A 22233-nucleotide genomic window follows, 5' to 3' on the forward strand; every position below is an offset into this window, starting at 1 on the left:
GCTGAGCGACGCTGCTGATTGGCTCGTCCTCAGGGTGGGGCGAGGGCGCGCGGCGCAGCGGCCCGCAGTCAGTCAGTCAGTCAGCCGTCAGTCAGGCGGCGCGGTCCGGCCTGCAGCGCTCTCGTTGCGCGAGAAAACGACCAGAACTTGATCACTTTACAATCACAGCTTTACTGATTCCAACTGCGAGGAAGAAATTGGATTCGCCAACGTTTGCGCTCCCGGAGCTCCGATCCGAGGGCTGCGTGCTGGGCTGCAGAGCGCCGCAGGGATGCGAGGAGCGCTGCAGAGCAACGGGAGCTCCTCCATAAACGCTGCTGCTGTGCTCGTGGTTAGCGGCTGTGCAGCGCTGCCCCTCGCACCCACGATGGGTTTTTTTAAGCGATTAGTTCCTTTGAATTAAGGTTGAATTGGTAACATGGTTCCAAGCGGTCAGGCTGCGCCTCCAGCTCTGCCCGCAGCTCCTGTGTCCCAACTCGGGATCTGCTTCCATGGAGGATGGATGGCAGGCGGCCCACAGCCACGATGTGGGGACAGAGGCTCTTGTTTGGAGCTGTGATTGACACCTTCAGGCTGCACAGCACAATGCCAGGCACGGAGCACAGCTGTGGGCTGTGTGGGTGCTGCCCAGCTGTAAGGCAGGCAGGCTGTTTCCATGCAGGGATCTTGCTCCTGGCTTCACCCCTGCAACAGGTTCCTGGCCACAATCATCCGCATCACCTCGTTGGTACCTGCAGCGGGCAAAAGATGGTTAAGGGATGGTCTGATTCTGCAGCCAGTGAGGGCACACAAAGTTCTTCCCTGATCTGCACAGAAAACCTCTCCTTGGGGGTAGCACATGAGGTGGCATTTCTGAGGTTGAAATACACAGTGCTGACACATTGCTCAGGAGAGGCTTCAGAAATGCTAGTGCTTCTTTTTATTTGGGCACTGGCAGGGCACCAAACACTGAGCTGCAGAGGATCTGTGTGAACAGCTGAGTTCAGTGCTTTGCTATGTGACACACAGACAACACACAGAAAGCACAGGAAAGTTTACATCCCTACACGGTGCCTTGGTTTTACATGGTGGGTTTCAAAGAAGGGAAAACAAAATGGGAAGGAAGTCAAACTGGGATTAGAAAAGGCCGCTGCACGCGCAGTTGTGCCCAAAGTGGTAGAGAAAGAAAGCCAAAGACTAAATGGGATCTGCTGGGGAGTGTCAGCACTTGTCTGTGGGAGTCATTGGATAAAACTGGATGGAGGCACCACTAACATGACAGAGATCTCCCCCTGCTGTAAGACCCTTCAAATACATGGCAACTTCTCCAGAGAGTTGGAGATTTTACACACACAGCTCTTGGCTGGGGGATGCGTGCATGTGATACCCAGGCACAGTTCAAGCTCAGGGCAAAACTAGCTTCTGAAACCTTAGAATCAGTCATGTGGCAAGGCCTGGAAAGCCTGTTCTTTCTTGGTACACAGCCAAATCCCTGCTAGTAACAGCATCTTTTACCTTCCAGGATCTGGTGGACCCTGATGTCTCGCACAAACTGCTGCACCGCGTAATCCTTCAGGTAGCCATAGCCCCCGTGCATCTGGAGAGCCTGGTTACAGATCTGTGGAGACAGCATTGCTGCTGAAGTGACTTGCGTGGTGTTGAGGACAAGTCAGCAACAGAAGCACGGTAAGAACCCGGGGAACCTGGGCTCATTTCTTTTTTTCTGGTCACCTAATCTCATCTCTTAGCAGTCTGGTGTGACAGCAAGGAGCTTTCAGTTCCCATCAGTGCTGCTCTCAGTGCTATCATGTTACCTAAGTGCTGTTTCACACTCATGGTGCGTTTATGTGAACAATACAGCCTATAAGTAACCAAAAAAGGCTTTACTTAACAAAGGTGGGTTTTGCTGCGTTTCCATGCTGCTATTGATAGAAAAACCAAAACGCCAGATCACCACCTAGTGGCAGTCAGCTGAGGAATCTGTTCAAGGCTTTGATTTCTATTGAAATGTGACTCCATGTGTCTTTATCTACCAACTACAGACATACAACACAGCAGGTAGCAACAGTGCAGAATGCTCAGAAAATATGTCTGTATGAAACTAATCTAAGAAGTGTCATAGCACAGATTTCACTTTTATTTATTTTTCTCTCTTCTTGCTTTCTTTTTTCGGGGACATTTTGTGATAATGAGTGATTTCTGAGTGGTCTAGGAAAGACCATTTACTAGCTAGGAGTTATCAGCATGTAACGTGTGTATTACCCTTTGAAAACGAGAACGCTCTGCTGCCTATCTTGTGTCCTTGCTTCGTCCTTTAGAAAGTTGAGTAGAAAGCCCTAGAAGTCAGGAGACCTGAGCTGTGGAGACACAAATACTGCAGCCTCCACACGGTGCAGAATTCTCTCCCATATAATATCCTGGTCCCGAAACAAGTTTTCCGGCTCAATGAACATGCTTGGATCTCCCAAGATTCCAATTAAGATGCCGAATGAGCGTCGAGTAACCTACCGCAAAGCACTCATCAGTAGCAAACAGCTTGGCCATGGAGCACAGCACGGCTGCATCTTCCCGTCCGTCCTGCAGAGCCCGTGCAGCATTGCGCACCATGAGCCGCGCTGCCACCAGGCGCGTCGCCATCTCCGCCAGCCTGAACTGCAGGTACTGCCAGCAGGCAGCACGAGGGAAAGATGAGGTCAGCATCTTTAGAGTGCCCTGAACCACATCATCCCCGCTATCTGCAGGCAGGTTGCGTGCCTGCCGTGCTTTCTTATTGTGGAAAAGCACATTCCTGACTTTGATCTCTGATCTTCCTTCAGATTTACCTTTGACACACTGAGAACGTCTCCCTCTAGCTGTTTGTTCAGCCAGAATGAGACAAAGAACAGTTTACAGAATGCAAATCTGGTAGAGAGTTTACCTGGTTGCTTGCTAGGGGTTCCCCAAACTGTTTGCGGACAGTGAGATGTTCCTGAGCCAGAAGAACAGAGGCGTGAGCAGCTCCTAATGAGCAAGAAGCTGGTGGGAGAAAATGACAACACAGAGTGACCATGAAGCTAAAGCAGAGAGTCAGCAATGTAACCCTGCCCTTCTCACTTGTCTCTCTGCAGTCTGTCTTTCTTACCAATGTTTATCCTGCCTCCATTCAGTCCCTTCATGGCAATGTTAAAGCCCTGCCCTTCAGCTCCCAGCCGGTTGCCAACAGGAACAACACAGTCCTCAAAAATCACAGCCCGAGTTGGCTGGGAGTTCCACCCCACCTAGGAAAAAAAAAAAAGAGTACTTTCCAAACTGCTTGGGGAGCAGCACGCATCCATCTCACAGCACAGAAATGCCCAGCCTGCTCTCAACCCCTTGATCTCATTGCCAAGCTGCTGCAAGAGCACCTCAGAGCCTGTGGTCTATGTGGTTTGGTGTCAGTGTGCTGAGCTAGAAATTGGAGTGTATTTGAGCAGAGCATTTCTGAGATTAAAATCTTTCATTTAGCAAAGTGGATGTTATTGTGCAAACTTCATCAAAATTGGATGTAGCTTGGAAAAAAACATCCCAGGCTGATTCTAGTCCCATTCAACAAAAGATTCCTGGTGCTTTCTTTGCAGATGAGCTCATCTCTGTCCTGCTCTTCCATCACAGGAGATAAAAAGCAAGGCTCTTACCTTCTTCTCTTTCTTGCCAAAGCTGAGGCCTGGTGTCCCCTTCTCCAGCACCACACAGGAGATGCCCTTGGGGCCTGGGCCTCCTGTGCGACACATAACCACATATACATCCGTGTCACCTCCTCCACTGATGAAAGCCTGCAGTAAGGTACAACAGGAAAAGGTTGGCTGCTGTATGCTAACTCAGAGCCTGCAGCACCAGCCAGGGTATAAAATGGAGGGGTGAAGCAGAAGGACAAAGACTCCATTGCCAGGAGGCATTTAGGGACCCAACTGTGCTAAGCTCTGGTGGATGCCCTAGAGAGGATGTCACAGCGTGGGGAATGGACAGAGATGAGGAGACAGAAGGAAACGAAAAGGATGGTGAGACCCAGGACCCTTTGTGCATGCAGTGCCATCCAGCAGCTTTAAGAGGAGCAAAAAGGTACCTTGGAGCCATTCAGGACATAGGTGTCCCCTTTCCTCTTAGCTGAGGTCAGCAGGGAAGCTGCATCACTTCCACTTCCTATTTGGGAGGTAAGGGAGCAGCCAATGAGGAGATCTTTGAAGACAGAGCCTTTAAGCTGTCCTGGGAATCATACCCAGAACTACTGGGGTCTGTACCACAAGTATTCAGTAACCATCAACTGCCCCTTTTGAACTTCTGGTGATTGCACAAGAAAATGTGAAAAGAAACATTCTGCCTCTGGCTCTGGGCAACATTCACATCCAGTAAAACCTCACTCGGAGTGAGGGAGAGGAGAAGATTTTGTTGGAAAATGCTCACCTGGCTCAGTAAGGCAGTAAGAAGCAAATTTTTCCATGCTACAGAGCGATGGGCAGAACCTGTGCCTCTGTTCCTCATTGCCAAAGGTGTCAATCATCCAAGCACACATGCTGGAGCAGGAGAGAAGGAGCAGCATTACAGTGTGTGCATGTGAACACAGCCCTAGAAGGAAGGTGGGTCATACAAGAAGATTCCTGACACAACAGAACAAAGTTCCACAAAAGCACTGAGGCCTGAAAGCTTATTGTTCCACCTCTGCTAGTTAATCTAAACTAACCCAGGAGGCAGACCCTCATCACCTGCTCCAGGCACACTGAAAGGGAACAAAATTACACATCACAGAAGCTGGGAAGGACATCACCTTCCATTCATACCAGGGTTGCTGCCTTGTGGAACAGCACATTCCCATTTAACAGCCTCAGCATTCCCCTGAGGACCAAGCTCTATTTTGCAAAGTGAGCCTTTCTCTGAACATGTCTGTGTAAGCAGGATAAGGTCCTGGTATCAGCTGTGGGCACTGTCACAGAACAAGCAAAGCAAAAAATAGCTTTTTCCAGACAGGTTACTATCTATAGACAGGTTAAGTAGATGAGCAGGAAACAAAATCCTGAACTTAATCCCATCTTGCATGCCACGAAGCCAAAATTACTTCTTAGTGGCATCTTGGCTTTTGTAGCCTATCTGTTTGCTGCAGTCAAGGGATCCTCACAGTGATGTGATGCCTGTTTGGGCTCCCAGCTGTAAGTGAGCATTAGGAGAGCTGTCTCCAGCTGGATGCAGAGCCACAGAACAACAGTGTTTACAGCCAGACTGACACCATCCACCCCTCTGCAGACACTCACTTGTGGATGCTCATGTAAGCAGTGGTGCTGGTACATCCTGTTGATAAGGCTTCAAAGATGATGGAGGTATCAAGACGTGACAATCCAGAGCCACCCACATCTGGTTTCACGTAGATGCCACCAAATCCCAGCTGGGCTGCCTTTCGCATTGTTTCCACAGGGAATATTTCCTATTGGAACAGACAGAGACATCAAAAGTGAATGTCTGTGCTGAAGTTCTGAGACACCACAGCCACCAAGTTTGGTCCCAAACTTCTGCAGTGTTTGTTAATTGGATTGGTTAAAAGATAAGCAGTAACCTAGACAGGTACACAACATCTTCAGGAGTAAATTCAAGCTTCCAGATGATTGAATTACCCACTTAGGAAGGCTTTAAGGGAATTTCTGATGGGTCCCCACTAGCAGCATCTTCAAATAAATCCCTATTGCTATCGTTACAGCCCTGAGAAGCCATTGAAGGATCCTTGCAATGGGACCGGGGGGCAATAACTCCTAAGGGAGCAGAACAACCCTTTGGAGGCTGCCGTACCTTTTCATCCCACTCAGCCATGTGAGGAGCCATCTCTTTGGTAGCAAAATCAAAGGCCACTTTTTGGAATTCCTTCTGCTCCTCTGTCAGACCAGCAGATGCTAGAAAACCAGAAAGGGATCAAATAGGTCATCATTCACGCTCTCCACTACGAAACCCATTTCTCTGCTCTCTGGAAGCCACTGGGATCTGTGCTGGGAGAAGGCTTTGTTAGAACCAAACAGCCCCAGTGCTGCACACATCTTTGGCTGCTCAGCACCGTGCTGTGAGGTTGAGGAAGGGACACAACAGCTCCTGCAGCTGCCACACCATCCTGCTGCACAAGTACAAGGGAACACTCCTGCCAGTTCAAAGTGATGCTAGAAAGCAAGCAAGCGAAGAACCTCTTTGGAAACTGCACCGAAAGCTGTTGTGCCTTGGAAAACTGCTTTGTTTGCACGCAGGTCCGACGTCGCTTTGTTAGTTCCTCCCCTTACGTTCACAGAGCTGCTGCTGCTTCTCTCCTTAACGTGTCACATTTAAATGCCGGGGCAATTAAACAGGAAAGCGTTCCGGGATCGTTTAGGAAACCACAGGTTCAGCCCCACCGCCGGCAGGGAGCGGCTGCGGAGGTCGGAAGATGTCAGCGGACACAACAACCTGAGCACAGCTTCCCGATCAACCTCGTGCAGCGCTTATTATCGTGATTAGCTCCGATCGACGCCCAGGTCTGAAGCCCAGAGGTGCAGCAGGAGGGGCCGTCAGCGCTGCTTTTACGGGCAGCGGCACCGCGAGCATCCCTCCCTCCTCCCCTCCCTCGGGCAGCGGGATCCGGCCTCGCCCCTCGGAGCCTTACGGTCGATGCAGGACGCGATCCCCCGTTGGCGCAGCGGCAGCAGCGGGGCCGTAACGCGGAGCCGGGCCGCTCTCCACGCCATGGCGGTGCGGGAGGCGGCGCCGCTGCGGCAGCCGGGATTTGTAGTCCTCGGTTCGGGACCGCCCGCATTGGCCGCTGGAGGAGGCGAGCCGCCGGGCGATGCCTTTTTTGCATAACGGTTACAGACTTCCGACTCCAACAGGGCGGGGGACGGCGCGTTTCCTCCGCCCGCGCTGAAGCTCGGGCAAAGCGGAGCATCCTTAACCCGAGCGGCGGCCGGAGCTGGTGAGGGGAGCGGCGGGACGGGACGCTGGGGGCAGGCGGTGGGAAAGTTGGTGCCGGCCGGACTGACGGGATGAGGATCGCGCAGAGCCGCGTAACTTCTGCCAGGGCTGCCGGCAGAACGGGGCTGCGGTTCCAGCGGCCGAGCTGCGCTCTGTTTTTCCGAATGCTTGCGTGCAATAAGCTCCGCGCTGGGCAGGCTGGACGGAGAGCTGCGAGCGAGCTGCTTTCGCTTTCCCCGCAGCGCGGCTCCTCTTACACGGCAGAAAACGGCCGTGCTGTGAGGCCGAGCGCCTTCGGGACTTTCCTTCAACAGCTGTGGGGAAAAGCAGCCCTGCTGCCAACGTCCATCAGAGCGCGGCTGGGGAGGGCAGCCCGGGTGTGGTCCTCAACCGGTGCCAGGATTTGCACTGATAGAGGAAATGGCTGAGCTCTAGGGAGGAAATATACTCTGCACTTACTGCACAGCTTTTCCATTCTCTCAGCTATCCCAACTTTTTTTTTTTTTTTTTTCCAGCTTGCCTGAATAAGCAGCAGTCATCTGCCCTCCTTCATTCAGCAGGTGCTTCTTGGTGAAGAGAATTCAGAGAGCCCAGAGATGCCTTGGCCTAGCAGAAAGAGAGATAAAGGAGCAGCAGCAGGTCTGTGCTATGTCCTGACTAATTGAGCATCTCTTACACGGGGTTCTGGGCTACACTGCAAGTACAGTCATATAACCGTCATGTCTTTCAAGCCACATGTCTTTGAGACAGATTTGGGACAGATTTGAGACAGCATTTCCTCTGTAAAAAGTGGGCTGAGCATCCACGTGTGACCGAGACAAGTCTGGTAGGTGTAAGAGAGGGACAGTGGTGTATTCTCAGCACAAGATAGTTAAGAAGTGTGACTCATCCGTTTATTAAGAGCTTTCAGATCCTGCATGCTAGAGCTGGTCGGTCAAAGGATACCCAGTTTAGTGGCACAGAAATGATGTGGTGCCATCTGCAGAAAACACAAAACAAAAATAATTACAAGCCTTGCACTTAAGGCAGCGTTATCTGATGTTTAAGGCATAAGATGAGAAAATTAAACAGTTGGCTCCCCTGTGCTACTCATCTGTTGAACAGGCTCCAGCAGATAACCACCTTCATTCCCTTTTATCACTGCTTTTTGCTGTGTACATGCAGGACAAACAGGCAAAGGGGCCCTCTCCAAACTGGAAGCACAGTAAATGCTTAACATAAGGCTTCTAGCTAATGCAGTAACCAAAACATTTTCCTTTGCTGCTGAATTTTCCTATTATTTATCAGACTGATCTAAATTGACTTCTTTTGGCCAGCTGTTAATTTCTCAGCGATTAATAATAATTAAAAAAGCCCTTCAAATAACACTTCATGAGGATGGTATGGTCTATCCTGGCTTTGTTTATGCACACAACAAGAAACAAAATCTGTATTTCAGATGCAAACTAGAAATGTGCAGAAACACTGATAAGTAAAGCAGTTACCTTACATGTAAGATCCACCAAACTTCTGATTGCATTCATACGACAGCATGTAAAAGTAGCCTGGGTGACTAAAATGGTTTCAGCACCAGTCCTTAGCAGAAACATTCAGTTTTACCAGAATGCTCTTTTCTTCCTCATTTCTTTTAAGATAAAAAGGAGCCTGATGCTAAAATTGCCAAGACTGAGGAGGAGACTGAAGATAAGGAGGAAGAGGAAAAGTCCACGAAACCTCCAGCTGGGAGCTCCAAGTCAGGATGGAAGAACTGGAAGAAGGCAAAAGAATCTGATTCTGGTGGAGAGGAAAGCAAGATAACATACTGCCATTGGCTTCTGAAATCGGAACCAGAGAGCAGGCTTGAGAAGGGAGTGGATGTGAAAGTAAGCACTGACACCTATTCTATTATTCTTATTCAGCAAAATCAACAAAGTGTAGAAGCAGTTTCACTCCTAACCAGAGCATTAGCACCAGAGTGCTGAATTACAGGATCAAACAATTCAGACTATTTGCAATATCACCACTATTGAGTCTTGAGTACTTCTCGAAAAGCACTTGTCTTCCTGAAAAAAGGAAAGAGAATTCTGTTCAGCTGAAGGGTGACAACATTGGGGTTTGATACTTAAAGAGGGTCCTTAGAATGCTTAGCTGTAGGTAGCAGGGTCTCCATCTGTTTCAGGCTCTGCCTTTACACTAAGTGAAGCATTCCTTCTTCATACGGATTTTTCTTTAAACCCTATGGGAACAAAAACATTTTTGTGAAGTTTGAACTATAACTGAAGGAGCTACAAACGTTTAGGTAAAACAGACAGCAAGGCAACAGAGATCAAACTGCCTCCTGGACTTCACCTGTGTGTTCATTCCATTTGGCAGTTCAGCATTGAAGACTTGAAGGCTCAGCCCAATCAGACAACCTTCTGGGAAGGAGTAAGAAACTACCAGGTAAGAAGCAGATGTCAAAGGCTGAGTCACTGAAATATCACTGGAAAAATGTTCTCTCTCTTCACAGATGACTTGTTTCCTTTGCCTGAAGTGCTGAAGTATTTTCTTTTGATGTAGTCTGCCTGCTTTGACAGCTGTTTTCTGTCAGGAGTCAAAACTGCTTAATTATCTCTGAATTAAAAGTAGATGCAAGCTGGGTAATATTTTCTTAAATCGTCCATTTTTTCTTTAGCTTAGTCTCTCATAGGTCCCACAGATGATCAGCTTCTATTTCCCTTGACACCTTTGAGCAGGAAACTGAGCCAAACACTGTGCCTTGTCAGTGTGCAGCTGTCTGCTCTGTCTGTTCCAGGATTCCTGTGCAAAGGAAATCTACATGCACTACCTCTGCTTAATACAGTCTGCTCTGCTGGCTGTTTGCTGACAGCTAACTGCAGTCTCTTGCTGTCCCCAAATGAAGGTGTCTGAGCTGTTACAGTCCCTCATACCTTCTAACAAAGAATATCTTGCTCTTCATTTCATTTCATTGCAGTGTAAAACATCTGTATGACCAACATAGGAGAGTTGTATGAATAGCACTGAAGCATATACCTCTCTCCTGCTGTTAGGTCTCGTTTCTAGCTGTTATGAAGAAACCCTGAGTTTCGTATCAAGTGCTCAAAGTCTCTCACTTTAACAGGCAAGGAACTTCCTGAGAGCCATGAAACTTGGGCAACAGGCATTCTTCTATCACAGTAACTGCAAAGAGCCTGGCATTGTTGGCATTGTCAAGGTGAGTGCCTCATTCTATGTGTCAGGGGGGAAAAAAGTAATCAGTGGGTTATCAAACAATTTGTTAGCCTTACTTCTGTTTCACAACCAGAAGAGTGCAAAAGGAAGTCTCATTGGAGCAGCAAATAGGCCTAGGGTATCTATGCTCCTTCCACTTTGCTCTCTGAAGAGATGATTATGTTCCATTGACATCCATACTGTTCTGCAGTGCTTCCAGCCAAGGAATCTAAAGGAAGGAAATATCTGTTAGAGTGGATTTCAGAAAAAGCAAGGCTCACTTTTGCACCAGCATTATTCCTCTACTGTTTAGGCACAGCTTTCTTCTGGGCATTTCATACCCTTTGCTGACAACAGCATTTAACTGACAGGAGCTTGTCTCACAGTCATCTCCCATTCTGTTTCAGATTGTAAAGGAAGCATACCCTGATCACACACAGTTCGATCAGAAGGATCCTCATTATGATTCCTCCAGCAGAAAAGAGAACCCCAAATGGTCCATGGTAACGTAGCAAACCAAATATGATCACTTTAAACTCTGTGTTTGATCCCAGTGCAGTTAGGAGCCTCTTACATTGCATATCTTTGGAAACTTCTGCCCTAGCCTACCTACCTTTTTCTCAATCAAGAGAAAAACCCAATCCTGATTGTTTTCTCTACTCTTCTGTTACTTCCACAACAAAATGCATCTTTTCAGATCTTCCTTGCATGGAGGTCAGTTCTGCATCCATTGCAGAATTCTGGGTCAGAAAGGAGAACAAACATCTTCAAGCACTACTCTTAGTCTATAGCAATGAAAACTATGGTTTTGATTCATACTACATTATAAGGAAGTGACTGCTCACAAGCTGCCTATATAACCTGCAGCTTTGTTTTATATTGTCTGTGACCACACAAACATGTGTTTCTAGTGCATGGTGCTAAGATTGATGTAAATAAGTGGCCTGCCAGAAGCATCTGAGATTTTCAGCCTTCAGCAAGAAAAAACTTCCATACCATTACAAGATACTATACATTAGTCATGTGATTCAGTTTAAAATCCTTATTTCCCCAAAGATCTTATGTGTTCTCTGGATGCTAAATCCTTCTTCATCCATGCTCCTTTGCTGCTCATCACCTGCCAGGTGGATGTCCAGTTTGTGCGGATGACAAAACGTTTCATCCCCCTTTCTGAAATCAAGACTCACCACCTGGCACATAAAGCAGATGGAGGGCCCCTAAAGAACATGATGCTCTTCTCAAGACAACGTCTTTCCATCCAACCACTGACACAAGGTAAAAGCCTTCTCCTCCTTTGGTCTCAGTGCCGTTCTTTCTGAGAGGCAGCCTTCAACCCAGACAACTTGGAAGTTCCACTTACAACTCTCTCTTCCTTACCTTTCCAATACAGAGGAATTTGATTTTGTCTTGAGCCTGGAAGAGGAAAAGCCACATTAAGAAACTGACAGCAGCACAGCTTGCACCCAGCCCATTGATGCCTCCTCCTAAACCAGCATAATTCTCAAGTTTACTTACTCAACCACAGCAAGGAGAACAAGCCTGCAAACGATTTGAAGCTTTATGTTCCTTACCCCAACACTGTTGTTTGTTGTTGTTTTTTTGTGCTTATTTTTAAATAAAGCCTTTTAGAATCAATTACAGCTACTCAATGTTAGCAGTGGTGACATTCTGCAGTTTCTCTCTGCAATTTCTTCTCCTCCTTTCTGGAGGATGCAGTGCAGTTCCATGTATTGCAGTGGGACACTTTTCTGCAGAAAGATGTCACTTTGCTTCTGTCTAGAGCAAGAAAATTTTGGCGTATGCACATCTAACCTAATTACTGTCAAGCAGATCATTGTTAACTTCCTGCAGGTACAAAATTTCCATATTACTTTAGCAGTGACATCAGAAAAGAGAAATTAGCCTGCTAATTTTTAGGTTATGTGTCCTCTGTAGGCACGGCTTCCAACAGTGACATACTTTCTAAAGACCATATAAAAAAAAATACCTTAATACCATAAAAGAAAAAACCCAACAACGCCAATGACCCAACCCAGGCACTACAAATCATATCAGACAAACTCATGCACAGCATTTGACAGCCAAGGCTGGCTCTTTTTTAATTGGAGAGACAAAAAAAAAAAAAAAAGTTTTAAAATACAGCCATTGAAAAGACAACGAATTAAGAAACATGTAAACACAGCAGAGGCTTAATTACAAGTTGCACTGCTTGGTTTAGTACTTGCCCACTCCCCCCTACCTGAAGCTGCCTAGGAGAGAGGGAATGACCCAAGTAATGGACAGAACCATCCAGCTCAGGGGAATACAACTCAATTAGTGAATGCCCCCCACCGTGTAATGAAGTGCTTTCCTATAGTACCTTGTTCTTATGCTCCCACTTATCTGCTCAGCACATCTGCTCCACCCCAGACAAACAGAGGGCATGGTGGGCAACAGGTTAAACGATCCTTAGATTAGGTAAAAGTGGGGATCATTTCTAAATTGTGATTCCGCAGCTGGGGACACAGGGGAGAGAGGTACAAAGGAGGAAAGAACAAAACAAAAAGCCATATAGGCTCATGCACTTTTTTTCAACCCTGCCCATGGAAGAGTAGTCGAGGAACCAGATGATCTTTAAGGTCCCTTCCAAGCCAAGCCATTCTATGATTCATTCTAAGCAAGCCCTCTAGAAGTGATGAAGAGATGATTAATTGAAATCTCCTTACAGTACATTATCCTGTCAGACTGTACTGATGCTGCTCAGACAGTAAACAAACCACTCCTGGAATGCAAAGACATTTTCATCCACGGGGTTTCTTTAATACCACATGGCCTACAATCAAAAGGAATTCACGAGGGGAAAAATTCTAAGTTGGAGGGGAGCTGAGGGCAAGCAGAGGGTGGTTTGGGTGCTGCTGTGCTCAGCTTAGCTGTGGAAAGATAGTCTGCTATCCCCTGAGGCTCCTGCAGGAGCTTCACTTGTCTCAAAGATTGTGTACTGCCACAGCAAGGTGGTTGGTTCCCCCTTCACAGAGGGGGAGTAGAATAAGTGAGTGTCAAAGTAACATCCAGATTGCTTTGCCAGGTGAGACCTGCAGACATCACCACCCCTTGCCCTGGCATAACAAGGTAGCTGTCTCAGCTTTTGCTTCAGTCTGAGGAGCACACGGCTCCAGCCCATGGCACACACTTCTCATGTAAAGAAGAGCAAGTCACGTCTTCACTATTACAGAGCAGAAACATGGTGTGACACGAGCATTCAGCAGAAATGAGTTCATTAGTGTCCTCTACAACAGAGCGAGACTGCCCAGCTCTACTAAAAACCACAACCTTACACATGGTGATTAAAAGATAACTTACTTTGGCAAGCAGAAACACACATTGATCACTGAAATACAGTAGCTGTCTTATTACATAAAAAGCTCCCCTTCCCACCCTGACCCCATTCCCTCCACCAGCATCATTCGACTAAATGAAGCAGAAGATGCTTCCATTTCCCAGCTGCAAGACAACTGTTCTACATTCAGCTGTAGGACAGAGGCAGAGGAGGTTCATTCCAGAATCAGAAAGAAGCTGGACAAAACCACAGCGAGCCACAAACTTGCAGGAAAACAAATTCCCACATAATGGAGCTCCTATCCCAGCATCTAGTGCAGGCTTGTCCCTCCATCTGGTAGGAGCCCCAACCACCTGCTTCTCCAAAGGGCATCTAAACAGGATGCATATTCTCCAAACTCAATCAAATCTACAAAGCTATTTCTAATTTTTAATGGAGGAATGATTCCATTCTGGGAATGTTCTCATGATTCTACTTAGCTGAAGACTAAAAGCAGCTTATTTTAGAATTAAAAAAAAAAAAACAACCATAACTGCATTCAGGTTCTCAGTTCAAGGCACACCCTCAGACCTCACTGGTGACTTCAGCTCAGGCCTCAAGAATGTCCCTCTGGAATTTGAGAACTCTACCATCCTTCCAGCTGCTGCTTGGCTTATTCTAGCAGCATGCATCAGCCACGAGCTCCTTAAACAACTGCATCCTCTTCCTGGCCTTACCAATCCTCATTCTGCAGGCGAGAAAGCAAACAATGCAACACATGTTTCTGCACGGCTCTCTGCCTGCTCTGTCACAAAGACACAAAGCATAAGCACAGCAGCACGTGCAGTACAAACTCACTCCCATAGTATTTTTCACATCCCAGCACTGTGCTCCAGACCTCCCGAGGTTGGTCTGCCCTGCTGGGACTGCAGCTGAGACTGCAACCAAAGGCTGAATCTCAAAGACAATGCTCAGAAGGCACTGCTCTCAGCCTGCAGCCTTCCTGCCCTGACTTCTTGACCAGCCAGCACCACTGCTTGCTCCTCACTGCATTGCCCGACCTGTGCCACCTCTCTGTTCCATGTCCTACTGGATTCACATGCAAACCAGCCCAGCTCCCCCCAGCCCAGCACACAGCCAGGAGCTCCCACAAGGACACACAAGCCGTCCTGCTGCCTGTGTTCCACCAGCAGAGTGGCTGCGTGGCACTGCTTGACTCAACTGCATTCTGTAACTGCTTGTAACAAAGCATCCACCACCAACACGAAGAGGAAGAAGAGGCAGTGAGGAGACAAACGAAGCCACTTCAAGTAGGCTGCGTCTCCGACTCCCTCCTCTACCTTCCAACTAAATGCCGTGCCATTTTCCCCCATGAAGATTTCTGAAAGGCAAGAAAAAATATCCATCCCACGCAGTCCCAAAGCAACCTCCGCACCGCTGAGCCGCAGCAGGTTTGGCCTTCACTTGCTCTCTCCTTCCTCGCAGCCACAACCAAAAGGGTCTTGGGGCAAAGAGGAGATCAGGCAGCTCCGCAGCCTCCAGATGCGCCTCAAAGCAGCCGACCCAAGGAATGTAGTTGATGGGGAAACACTGAGGTAACTTCAACTCTGCACCACCAGTGCTCCGCCTCGCCCTGCCCTCCCAGCCCCTTCCCACCCTGCTAGTCCTTTGAAGAAAGGAATTGAGTTCAAAAACAGATTTTTTTTTTTTTTTTTCTTTCCCCACAAAGTCTCTGAAGTGTTTTTTTTTCTTCCTCCTCGCTGCTGTCCCCGCTGGCTCCACAGCAGCCCTCCTCTGCGTGGCCTCTCACTGCCGGCCGTTGTTCTCTGCAGGCTGGCTGGGGGTCTTGGCCTCCGTGTGTGAGGACGTCCCCTCAAAGCGCTGGGAGGCGATGGCTGCTTGGTGGGACATGCTCTTCCTCACTATGTCTCCTTTCCTCCAAAGCACCACCTCCTGCAGCAACACATCCAGCACGGCCTGTCAGGGCTTGTGAGACCTGCCCCCAGCCCCACCCAGACCCAAAGGCTGAATCAAGCTGCCCAGCACAGCTTGCACCCAGTGGGAACTTGCCCACGCCGGCTGTGCTGCCTTCCTGAAGGTTGGGTAGAGCATCATCCCCAGGATCTGGGCATGGAGACAAACCCAGTGGATGTCTAGGGCAGATCTGTCCCATTGCCACTGGTAACTACATCAGAAGCAATAAATCAAAGTGCTGGAGCGAGGGAGATGAGAAGTACTACTGGGTGAGCACCTTATACGTGCATTCCCAGCAGAACACACATCCGACCCATGTGGACCATCTCTTCTAGGCCTTCTCTGCATGCTCTAAGCTGTTCCAGTCCTTACAGATACTCTATTAAGTGATTCTCCCTCCCAGGAATCCAGCAGGTCCTCAGTAACCCAAATGACAGCCTGTGGGTCCGAGAGGACCAAACAGCTGTTTCTCACCTGCTGTTTAAAGTAGCGTCTCTCTTCCTCGTCAATCAGCACCAAGTTGAGGTAATAACGCACTGAGAACTTCTTATTGATGTCTCTCATTGTTGGAGTCAGCTCGTAGCCAGCCAGAAAGAGTCTGATGGGAATGGACTCCCCTGCAAAGAGCACAAAACCATCAGCATAGGAACCTGGAAATACAAACTAGGAGTGCCAGCAAAACCACATTTCACTGGGACGCATCAAACTTTGTGACTGTTTCCAGAAGAGGTCCAAAATGAACTGAAAGACCTCAAGTTCCTTCAAAAAGCCATCAGCACATACAGTCCATTGCCAGATCCTGCTACTGGCAGCAAGTACTTCTTCTCAGCTTTAACAGTACAGAACTTGTTTGTGGCCTGCAGGAAGACAGCACTGCGAGAAAAAACAAAGTGGCATTTTTCTCTGGCAGGTAACTCTGCTAGGCAATGGAACTGGAAAACAAGTGGCACAGGAGGCTGGCACTGAAGTAAAACACATTCTGCCCTGAGCTGCAGCAATGCCAACTGATGGTCCGATCCAACTGTGAATTTACATCTGTTCCTGGTTCTGCCACTCCTTCATTAAAGAATTAAGTAAAATCACTGCAACTCGTTATGCCTCTATTCCTCCCATCATACCAGAGAAGAAAGAGGGTCCTATTTTATCACCCACATAAATGACCATGAGTTCACCTGTAAAACAGGATGCATATTTCTACTGAGCTCACAGATTCAGCTGAAAATACTGCAGCATTCATATTCCCACCCTTAAAGACTCGAGGAGAAGAATTTCAAAGGGATCATCTGCTTTCTCACCTCTCACAGGGGCACCGTCCATGATCTCGTATTTAGCTATTGTGTCATTCTCATGATATACGTTGGGTCCAGTCCCCGTCGTTTCTCTCTTGATGATATCTATCTCCATGTGTTTGATCTTGATCCGCACTAGCAAGAAGTAGATCTTACCGACAATCACATCTTTTAAATGATACCTAACGTATGAAGGAAGAAAGCACCACAGTCAACATGGCAGACAAGACCAGGATACCGAAGAGCTCATAAGTCACTTTACTCTTATTCTCAGCCCCAGCCATAAAGTGGAGCACGTGAAGAAAGTGCATTTGAAGACCACGTGCAAGACACGAGCTACAGGCTACCAAAGAAAGTAATTCCCCACCACCACTGGCTGCTCTTGAGACACTTACTTGGACTTGTTATACTCAAACTCAATGTGCAGGCAGTCCTCAATGCCAACCTCCATCTTAATAGAGGAGTTGAGCTCTGGGTAGGTGCTAAGAGTGTGCACAACTATGTCCATCTCCTTCACCACGTCGTTCAGCCTGCGGCTGACAGTCGCTCGGAGGAAATACCTGCAAGGGAACCCCCCCTTCCTGTTAGTGTTGCATAGGCAGTAATGGAGATGAAGCAGGGAGGGGCACGGGGCTGAATGGATTGCACTGGGCTATCCAAATAAGCTTATCAGTATCACGGAATCACAGAATTGCCAGGGTTGAAAGGGACCTGAAGGATCATGAATCTCCAACCCCCCTGCCACATGTAGGGCCACCAACCTCCCCATTTAATGCTAGACCAGGCTGCCCAGGGCCCCATCCAATCTGGCCTTGAACACCTCCAGGGATGGATGGGGCATCCACAGCCTCTCTGGGCAGCTGTTCCAGCACCTCACCACTTTCTCTGTAAAGAATTTCCCCCTGACATCCAACCTAAATCTTTCCTCAAAGTACCCTGGCTTCTGGAGCAGCCAACAGGTTGCAAAGGCAAAAGGGAATTTTCAAATGGAATAACAGACTGTTCTAAGACTTTTCTAAGCTTTCGTGCATTTGTGAGCCTGAATTACCTAAGTATCATTTTGGGGATCTGAATAAGAGCTTGCACAGCACATATGGAAAACCATTGTCCTTTTGCAAGAGGTAAGATCACATCAGTCTCCAGAGGCTGCAGATCTCACAATTTTCCAGCCCACCTTCTGAAGCCAGTGACTGGATGTGAAGTCAGTTGGAGCACCTAGATGTGAAATACAGCTTGCAACATACGAACGAGATACCAGCAAGGCATCTGTTTGCATATAGAGCACAATTAAAGTCTACAAGACTGATTACACGATGTTGAAAATGTCCCTGCTGGGGACTAAAGCAAATAATTTCTTTTGTGTTTTTTTTTTTAATTACCAAGTAAATTGGAAAATATTAGGTAGATTCAGAAGGGGCTGATTTGTCACAGAAATGGGGCTAAACAGGTTCCTTTGAGCCTGATGTATGCTTATAAAAGCCCTCAGACACAGCTTTTCACAATTCAGAGCACCAAATTTCATTTGGAGTCACATTATAAACTCACAAGGATATTTTGGAAGGGATGCTGCACTCCAGTATCACTACGGTCAGCATTTGCACACTGCACAGAACTGAGAATAGGGGTCAACAAAGGGAAGAGACTCACCTCAACTTCACATTCTGCCCCGTGTAGGACTCGTAAGGTTTTTCCACATGTGTGAATTCAAAGTCAAATATCTGTGATTGAGTGAATTCCCCAGGACGGGCCAGGTCTTTCACCAGGGACACAAACTCATGGTGATTTCCTCGGTCATAGTAGAGCTCTAGGAAGATTCAAGTCCATGTTAAAGGAGCAACACACAGCAAGGATATGCAGATTTCACAGCTACAAGCCACGCTCACATCCAGATCAGTACCACTGCCCAGAGAAACTACTGGGGGGAGCCCATGGCTGCAGCACACTGCACTTGTTCACTGCTCTCCATGTAAGCCAGAACTTGAGCACCACTGTGGCTGGGACAGCCAGATCCTCATGTGTGGCAACCACTGAGCCAGTAAATCAAGCTGCTGCTTAGGCACAATTAGTGATTTGCTCGCTCTACCAGTCAGCAGAGCTACACACATTAATGGATGCCTGAACTGAATGCAGTTCTTCATAGAGTGATGCCAAAGTCAGGAATAAGAAAGGAGTTGTTCTGTACCAGCCCAGGTTCCTGCTATATTTACTTGATTTACTGCTAACCTTTCCCACGCTCATCTACACTCAGAGCAGCCCTACAGCTTGCATCACCTTTAAGCCAGAAGACATTGGCTCTTATGTGTGCTTAAGGCATCATTCAAAGCAGAACAGCAGTGCATTCAGAACAGAAGGCCAACAAACACTCAGCAGCTCGTGCCATCCGCTCTCATCATTTCCTACACAGCCTTATACTCAAGGCCAAAGGCACTGGCACTATAATGAAAGGAAAAACACCACTGCTTCTATGGAACAGCAGTGACAGAGCAAAAATGGAGTGCTAGGAGGCTTCCAGCTGGTGCTGCTTCAGTTTTGATTCACACCAGAGAACAACAGCATACATCCTCACTGATTCTGCACTAAGGCAATGCTAAGTGCATGGCAACCAAATGTGTGTGTCCATCAGCCCCTAGAGAACAGGTAAATATCAATAAGGGAAGAGCATTCACCTTTGGGAGCACTGCTCAAACCAGCTCAACTCATGTGGTCACACTGCTCCAGTTTGCCCTGCAAGCTCCTTGCATGACATAGGACTGCAGGCTCCTACTTTAATGCACGATTCCTTCTACACTTAACAAACTTCTCTCTCCCAAGTTAGAGCAACAGCAACTTAAACTCTGCAATTTTCATCTGCAGCTGTGTATTACGCATAACCATCAATGAAATCTGCCCTTCCCAGCCCTGTGAGCGAGCTGTGTGAATGCAAGACACCCACGCAGTCCTTCCCAAAAGTCAAGCCTCAGCCAATCTGATACGTTCTGATGAGAAAGCAAAAACTGAATTGCACACACAGGTTCGCCATCAGCACTGAGCTGTGCAGAAGAGGCTGTTGGGATGGACTGCAAGAGTTCAGGAACGGCAGCAAGATTCAGTTCTCTGCTCCTTGAGAGGTACACAGAAGTGCCATGGAGCTCGTCAGGCTGGGCAGCAGGGTGACACACACAGACCAGCTGTGGGGCAGCAGTGCCACATGTGCCCACTGAGAGGGGAGTGCTCACTGATGTGACATGGAAAAGCCTGGTGCCACATAAGGAGGAATGAATATCATCTTCCTACACGATGCAGGAGGTAAGGAGAGGTGAATGTCAGCTTGCTACGTTCTCTGCCAGCTCAGGAGGGCAGAAATTGGCACCTGAGAGCTCAAAGAGAAAGAACTGATGTTTTCCACACTTTCAAAGATTTCCACACATCAAACAGGTAAAAGCTGCAATTGCAGCTTTTGGAGCTGAAAGGTTTAAAAACCAACCTGCCAACATCTGGTTGGCACGCTCAGGGCACAGTAACTGCAGGTGAACTGAAATCTTCAGCTGGTTCTGTGCTCCCAGGCTGTGCTCCAAAACACAGCCTGGAACTGCTGCGCTCCCTGTGACCCCCTGTCTCAACCCTTCAGCTGGTAACTCAAGTTTTACACATGCTAACCTTATGGCAGCGAGGAGTCCAAACAGAAGGAGAGCTGTTTTGAGATGGAAAGCATGCAAGGAGTGCCATCAGCAATAACAGCTTCCACACCTTAACCAGCACAAAGGGCAGAACCAAAGGACACAGCAGCTCCGAGCACACGCTGCCTATGGCAATGCGTATTAATTCAAGGGTGTTGTTCCAAATATATCCAAAATGGGGGAAAAGAGGCATGCGAGGCAGCATGGAGTGGAGCAGAAAGTCCATGCCTTGTTTCTACCGAGGATCATAACGAAGCAGGAAGCCTTCAGCTCCCTCTGAGCAACAGGCTCACCTGCACGCCAGCATTCACAAGCTCTCTCCCTTCCTTTACAGAGGGCGTTATGCACAAACAAGGCCAGGAAAAAGAAGTGAAAAAACATTTCTGAGCAGGAATATCTCCAGTTCCATTTCCTACAGTGTGTGATTTACAGTGCAAAGGCTGCAGGCGTACAGCTTGTGTTTTCGGGGTTCAACCTGAGTGCAGAAGGGCACAGAATCACAGATGCATGGCCCAGTTCGTGCATCAGCACAGGGCAGCGATGCTGTGAGCCACATCTCAGTGGAACTCAGGCACGGTGGTGAAATGCTGCAATCACCATCAGATTGAGGAGTGGGTGTGGCAGCCTCCAAGCAAGCAGGAAATGCTTACATCCAAACTGGGGACGTGCACATAGAGCTGCTGGCTGCCAGCAACAGAAAGTCACGTCTGTGCCATGGTGCGTGCTCATCAGTGCAAAGCAAAGCAGAGCTGGAGATGGACACTGCATAGCACAGCTCATAGGGTTCAGGAAAGCGGAGCTGCAGCACTGCTATGCACAGTGGAGAAGGTGCAGTTGGAGATGTGAAATGCACGTGAAAAACCACCTGATTTGCCATCCTGATTTGCCATCCTCTGCCCTGGGTGTTGCTGCTGCATGGAGACCAATGGGCACACAGCAATCACCGAGCCGTGCATTAACCAAAGCAGTGGCAAATGGACGCAGACTGGAGAGTGCCACCAAGCAGCTGTCAGCACCAGGCCCTCCAGCCAAGCCCCGAGCCTGCAGGATGGAGTTTTACACCGAATTTCACACCATCTCGGTGCATATTTATCAAGGGGCTTGCATCAGTGACTGAGCAGGGAAAGAAACAGGACAAGGGAACGACGACCTGGAAAAGGACTGGAGCTGCAAGCGAGGAGCCGGGCTGCTGGCCGTGGGGATTCTCCGTGCAGCTCGTAACCCACTTTCAGCACCCGGTACACGTGCGGAACCGCCGCCCCGCCCCGCCCCGCCACCGCGCAGCCCGGCTCACCGATCTGCCCGATGAACTCCACTTTGATGCCCTGGTGCTCCAGCCGCCTGTTGGGGTGTTTCAGGGTGAGGATGACCCGGCCGGACACGGTCTCCCCATCGTAGAAAAGGAAGTATTTCTCCTTCTTGCCCTCCTCCGTTTTGTGCTCCACCCGCCGCCGGCTCTCGGCGTCGCTCAGCACCAGCTCCACCTCCGCGCTCTGCCCGAACCCGAAGAAGCTCATCGTGCCGGCGGGGGCGGCGCCGCGGTCAGAGCCCCGCGGGGACGGGAACGCGGAGGGGCCGACGGCGGCCGGGAGCCCCCGGGATCGGGCGGCGGGCGCTCACCGCTGGGGCGGAGGGGCCGCAATGCGGCACGGACGGCGAATGCCGGTGCGGCACGGCGGACCTGCGGGGCGGGGATCTCCGGACCGGCTCCGCTGCAGCGAGCCCGGAGCGGGCGGGCGGGCGCGGCCCCGCAGCCCCCCACGCTCGAGCGCCGTCCCCGCCTCGCAGCGCACGGCACCGGCCCGGGTCGCGCACCGCGCATGCGCCGCCCGCTCGGGGCCGGGAATCGCGGCGCGCTCCCCGCCCGCTCCCTCTGTGCGCGTGCGCCGCGCGGCCCCGTGGTGTCGCGCTTCCGGTGCGC

General features: G+C 49.0%; 3 protein-coding genes across 3 annotated transcripts; 1 reads left to right on the forward strand and 2 right to left on the reverse strand.

Moving 5' to 3' along the window:
- Positions 1 to 151: 151 nt before the first annotated feature.
- On the reverse strand, positions 152 to 6738 carry ACAD8 (acyl-CoA dehydrogenase family member 8). The gene is made up of 11 exons (XM_031599782.2): positions 6605 to 6738; positions 5770 to 5870; positions 5241 to 5410; positions 4399 to 4508; positions 4061 to 4137; positions 3633 to 3770; positions 3101 to 3236; positions 2897 to 2994; positions 2488 to 2640; positions 1495 to 1597; positions 152 to 731 (listed from the first exon to the last, which is right to left on the reverse strand). The coding sequence occupies exons 1-11, from the start codon at positions 6684 to 6686 to the stop codon at positions 679 to 681; spliced, it is 1221 nt and encodes a 406-aa protein (XP_031455642.1). The 5' UTR covers positions 6687 to 6738; the 3' UTR covers positions 152 to 678.
- A 23-nt stretch (positions 6739 to 6761) lies between these two features.
- Positions 6762 to 11733, forward strand: THYN1 (thymocyte nuclear protein 1). Its single transcript, XM_031599784.2, has 8 exons — positions 6762 to 6910; positions 7425 to 7548; positions 8542 to 8771; positions 9262 to 9330; positions 10010 to 10102; positions 10506 to 10601; positions 11223 to 11373; positions 11489 to 11733. Exons 2-8 carry the CDS (start codon positions 7506 to 7508, stop codon positions 11533 to 11535), a joined length of 729 nt encoding a protein of 242 aa, XP_031455644.1. The 5' UTR covers positions 6762 to 6910; positions 7425 to 7505; the 3' UTR covers positions 11536 to 11733.
- A 449-nt stretch (positions 11734 to 12182) lies between these two features.
- VPS26B (VPS26 retromer complex component B) lies at positions 12183 to 22106 on the reverse strand. Its single transcript, XM_031599783.2, has 6 exons — positions 21607 to 22106; positions 18304 to 18460; positions 17052 to 17216; positions 16663 to 16838; positions 15842 to 15984; positions 12183 to 15346 (listed from the first exon to the last, which is right to left on the reverse strand). Exons 1-6 carry the CDS (start codon positions 21827 to 21829, stop codon positions 15200 to 15202), a joined length of 1011 nt encoding a protein of 336 aa, XP_031455643.1. The 5' UTR covers positions 21830 to 22106; the 3' UTR covers positions 12183 to 15199.
- Between the last annotated feature and the right edge of the window lie 127 nt (positions 22107 to 22233).

This window comes from Phasianus colchicus, chromosome 23 (assembly GCF_987193195.1).
Source record: "Phasianus colchicus chromosome 23, bPhaCol1.hap1.1, whole genome shotgun sequence".
NCBI lineage: Eukaryota > Metazoa > Chordata > Aves > Galliformes > Phasianidae > Phasianus > Phasianus colchicus.

What these genes read in the sequence shown, in the direction of transcription:
- THYN1 (XM_031599784.2), top strand. Translation starts at nt 7,506, where the DNA reads ATGCCTTGGCCTAGCAGAAAGAGAGATAAAGGAGCAGCAGCAG. An exon ending in AGATAAAGGAGCAGCAGCAG is followed by an intron (nt 7,549 to 8,541) that starts GTCTGTGCTATG and finishes ATTTCTTTTAAG; the next exon opens with ATAAAAAGGAGCCTGATGCT. An exon ending in AGAACCCCAAATGGTCCATG is followed by an intron (nt 10,602 to 11,222) that starts GTAACGTAGCAA and finishes ATCACCTGCCAG; the next exon opens with GTGGATGTCCAGTTTGTGCG.
- VPS26B (XM_031599783.2), bottom strand. Translation starts at nt 21,829, where the DNA reads ATGAGCTTCTTCGGGTTCGGGCAGAGCGCGGAGGTGGAGCTGGTGCTG. An exon ending in TTTGAGTATAACAAGTCCAA is followed by an intron (nt 16,839 to 17,051) that starts GTAAGTGTCTCA and finishes TTCATACGTTAG; the next exon opens with GTATCATTTAAAAGATGTGA. An exon ending in GGACGGTGCCCCTGTGAGAG is followed by an intron (nt 15,985 to 16,662) that starts GTGAGAAAGCAG and finishes TGCTCTTTGCAG; the next exon opens with GGGAGTCCATTCCCATCAGA.
- ACAD8 (XM_031599782.2), bottom strand. Translation starts at nt 6,686, where the DNA reads ATGGCGTGGAGAGCGGCCCGGCTCCGCGTTACGGCCCCGCTGCTGCCG. An exon ending in GATCGCGTCCTGCATCGACC is followed by an intron (nt 5,871 to 6,604) that starts GTAAGGCTCCGA and finishes CTGGTTTTCTAG; the next exon opens with CATCTGCTGGTCTGACAGAG. An exon ending in TTGGCAAGAAAGAGAAGAAG is followed by an intron (nt 3,237 to 3,632) that starts GTAAGAGCCTTG and finishes TTTTTTTCCTAG; the next exon opens with GTGGGGTGGAACTCCCAGCC.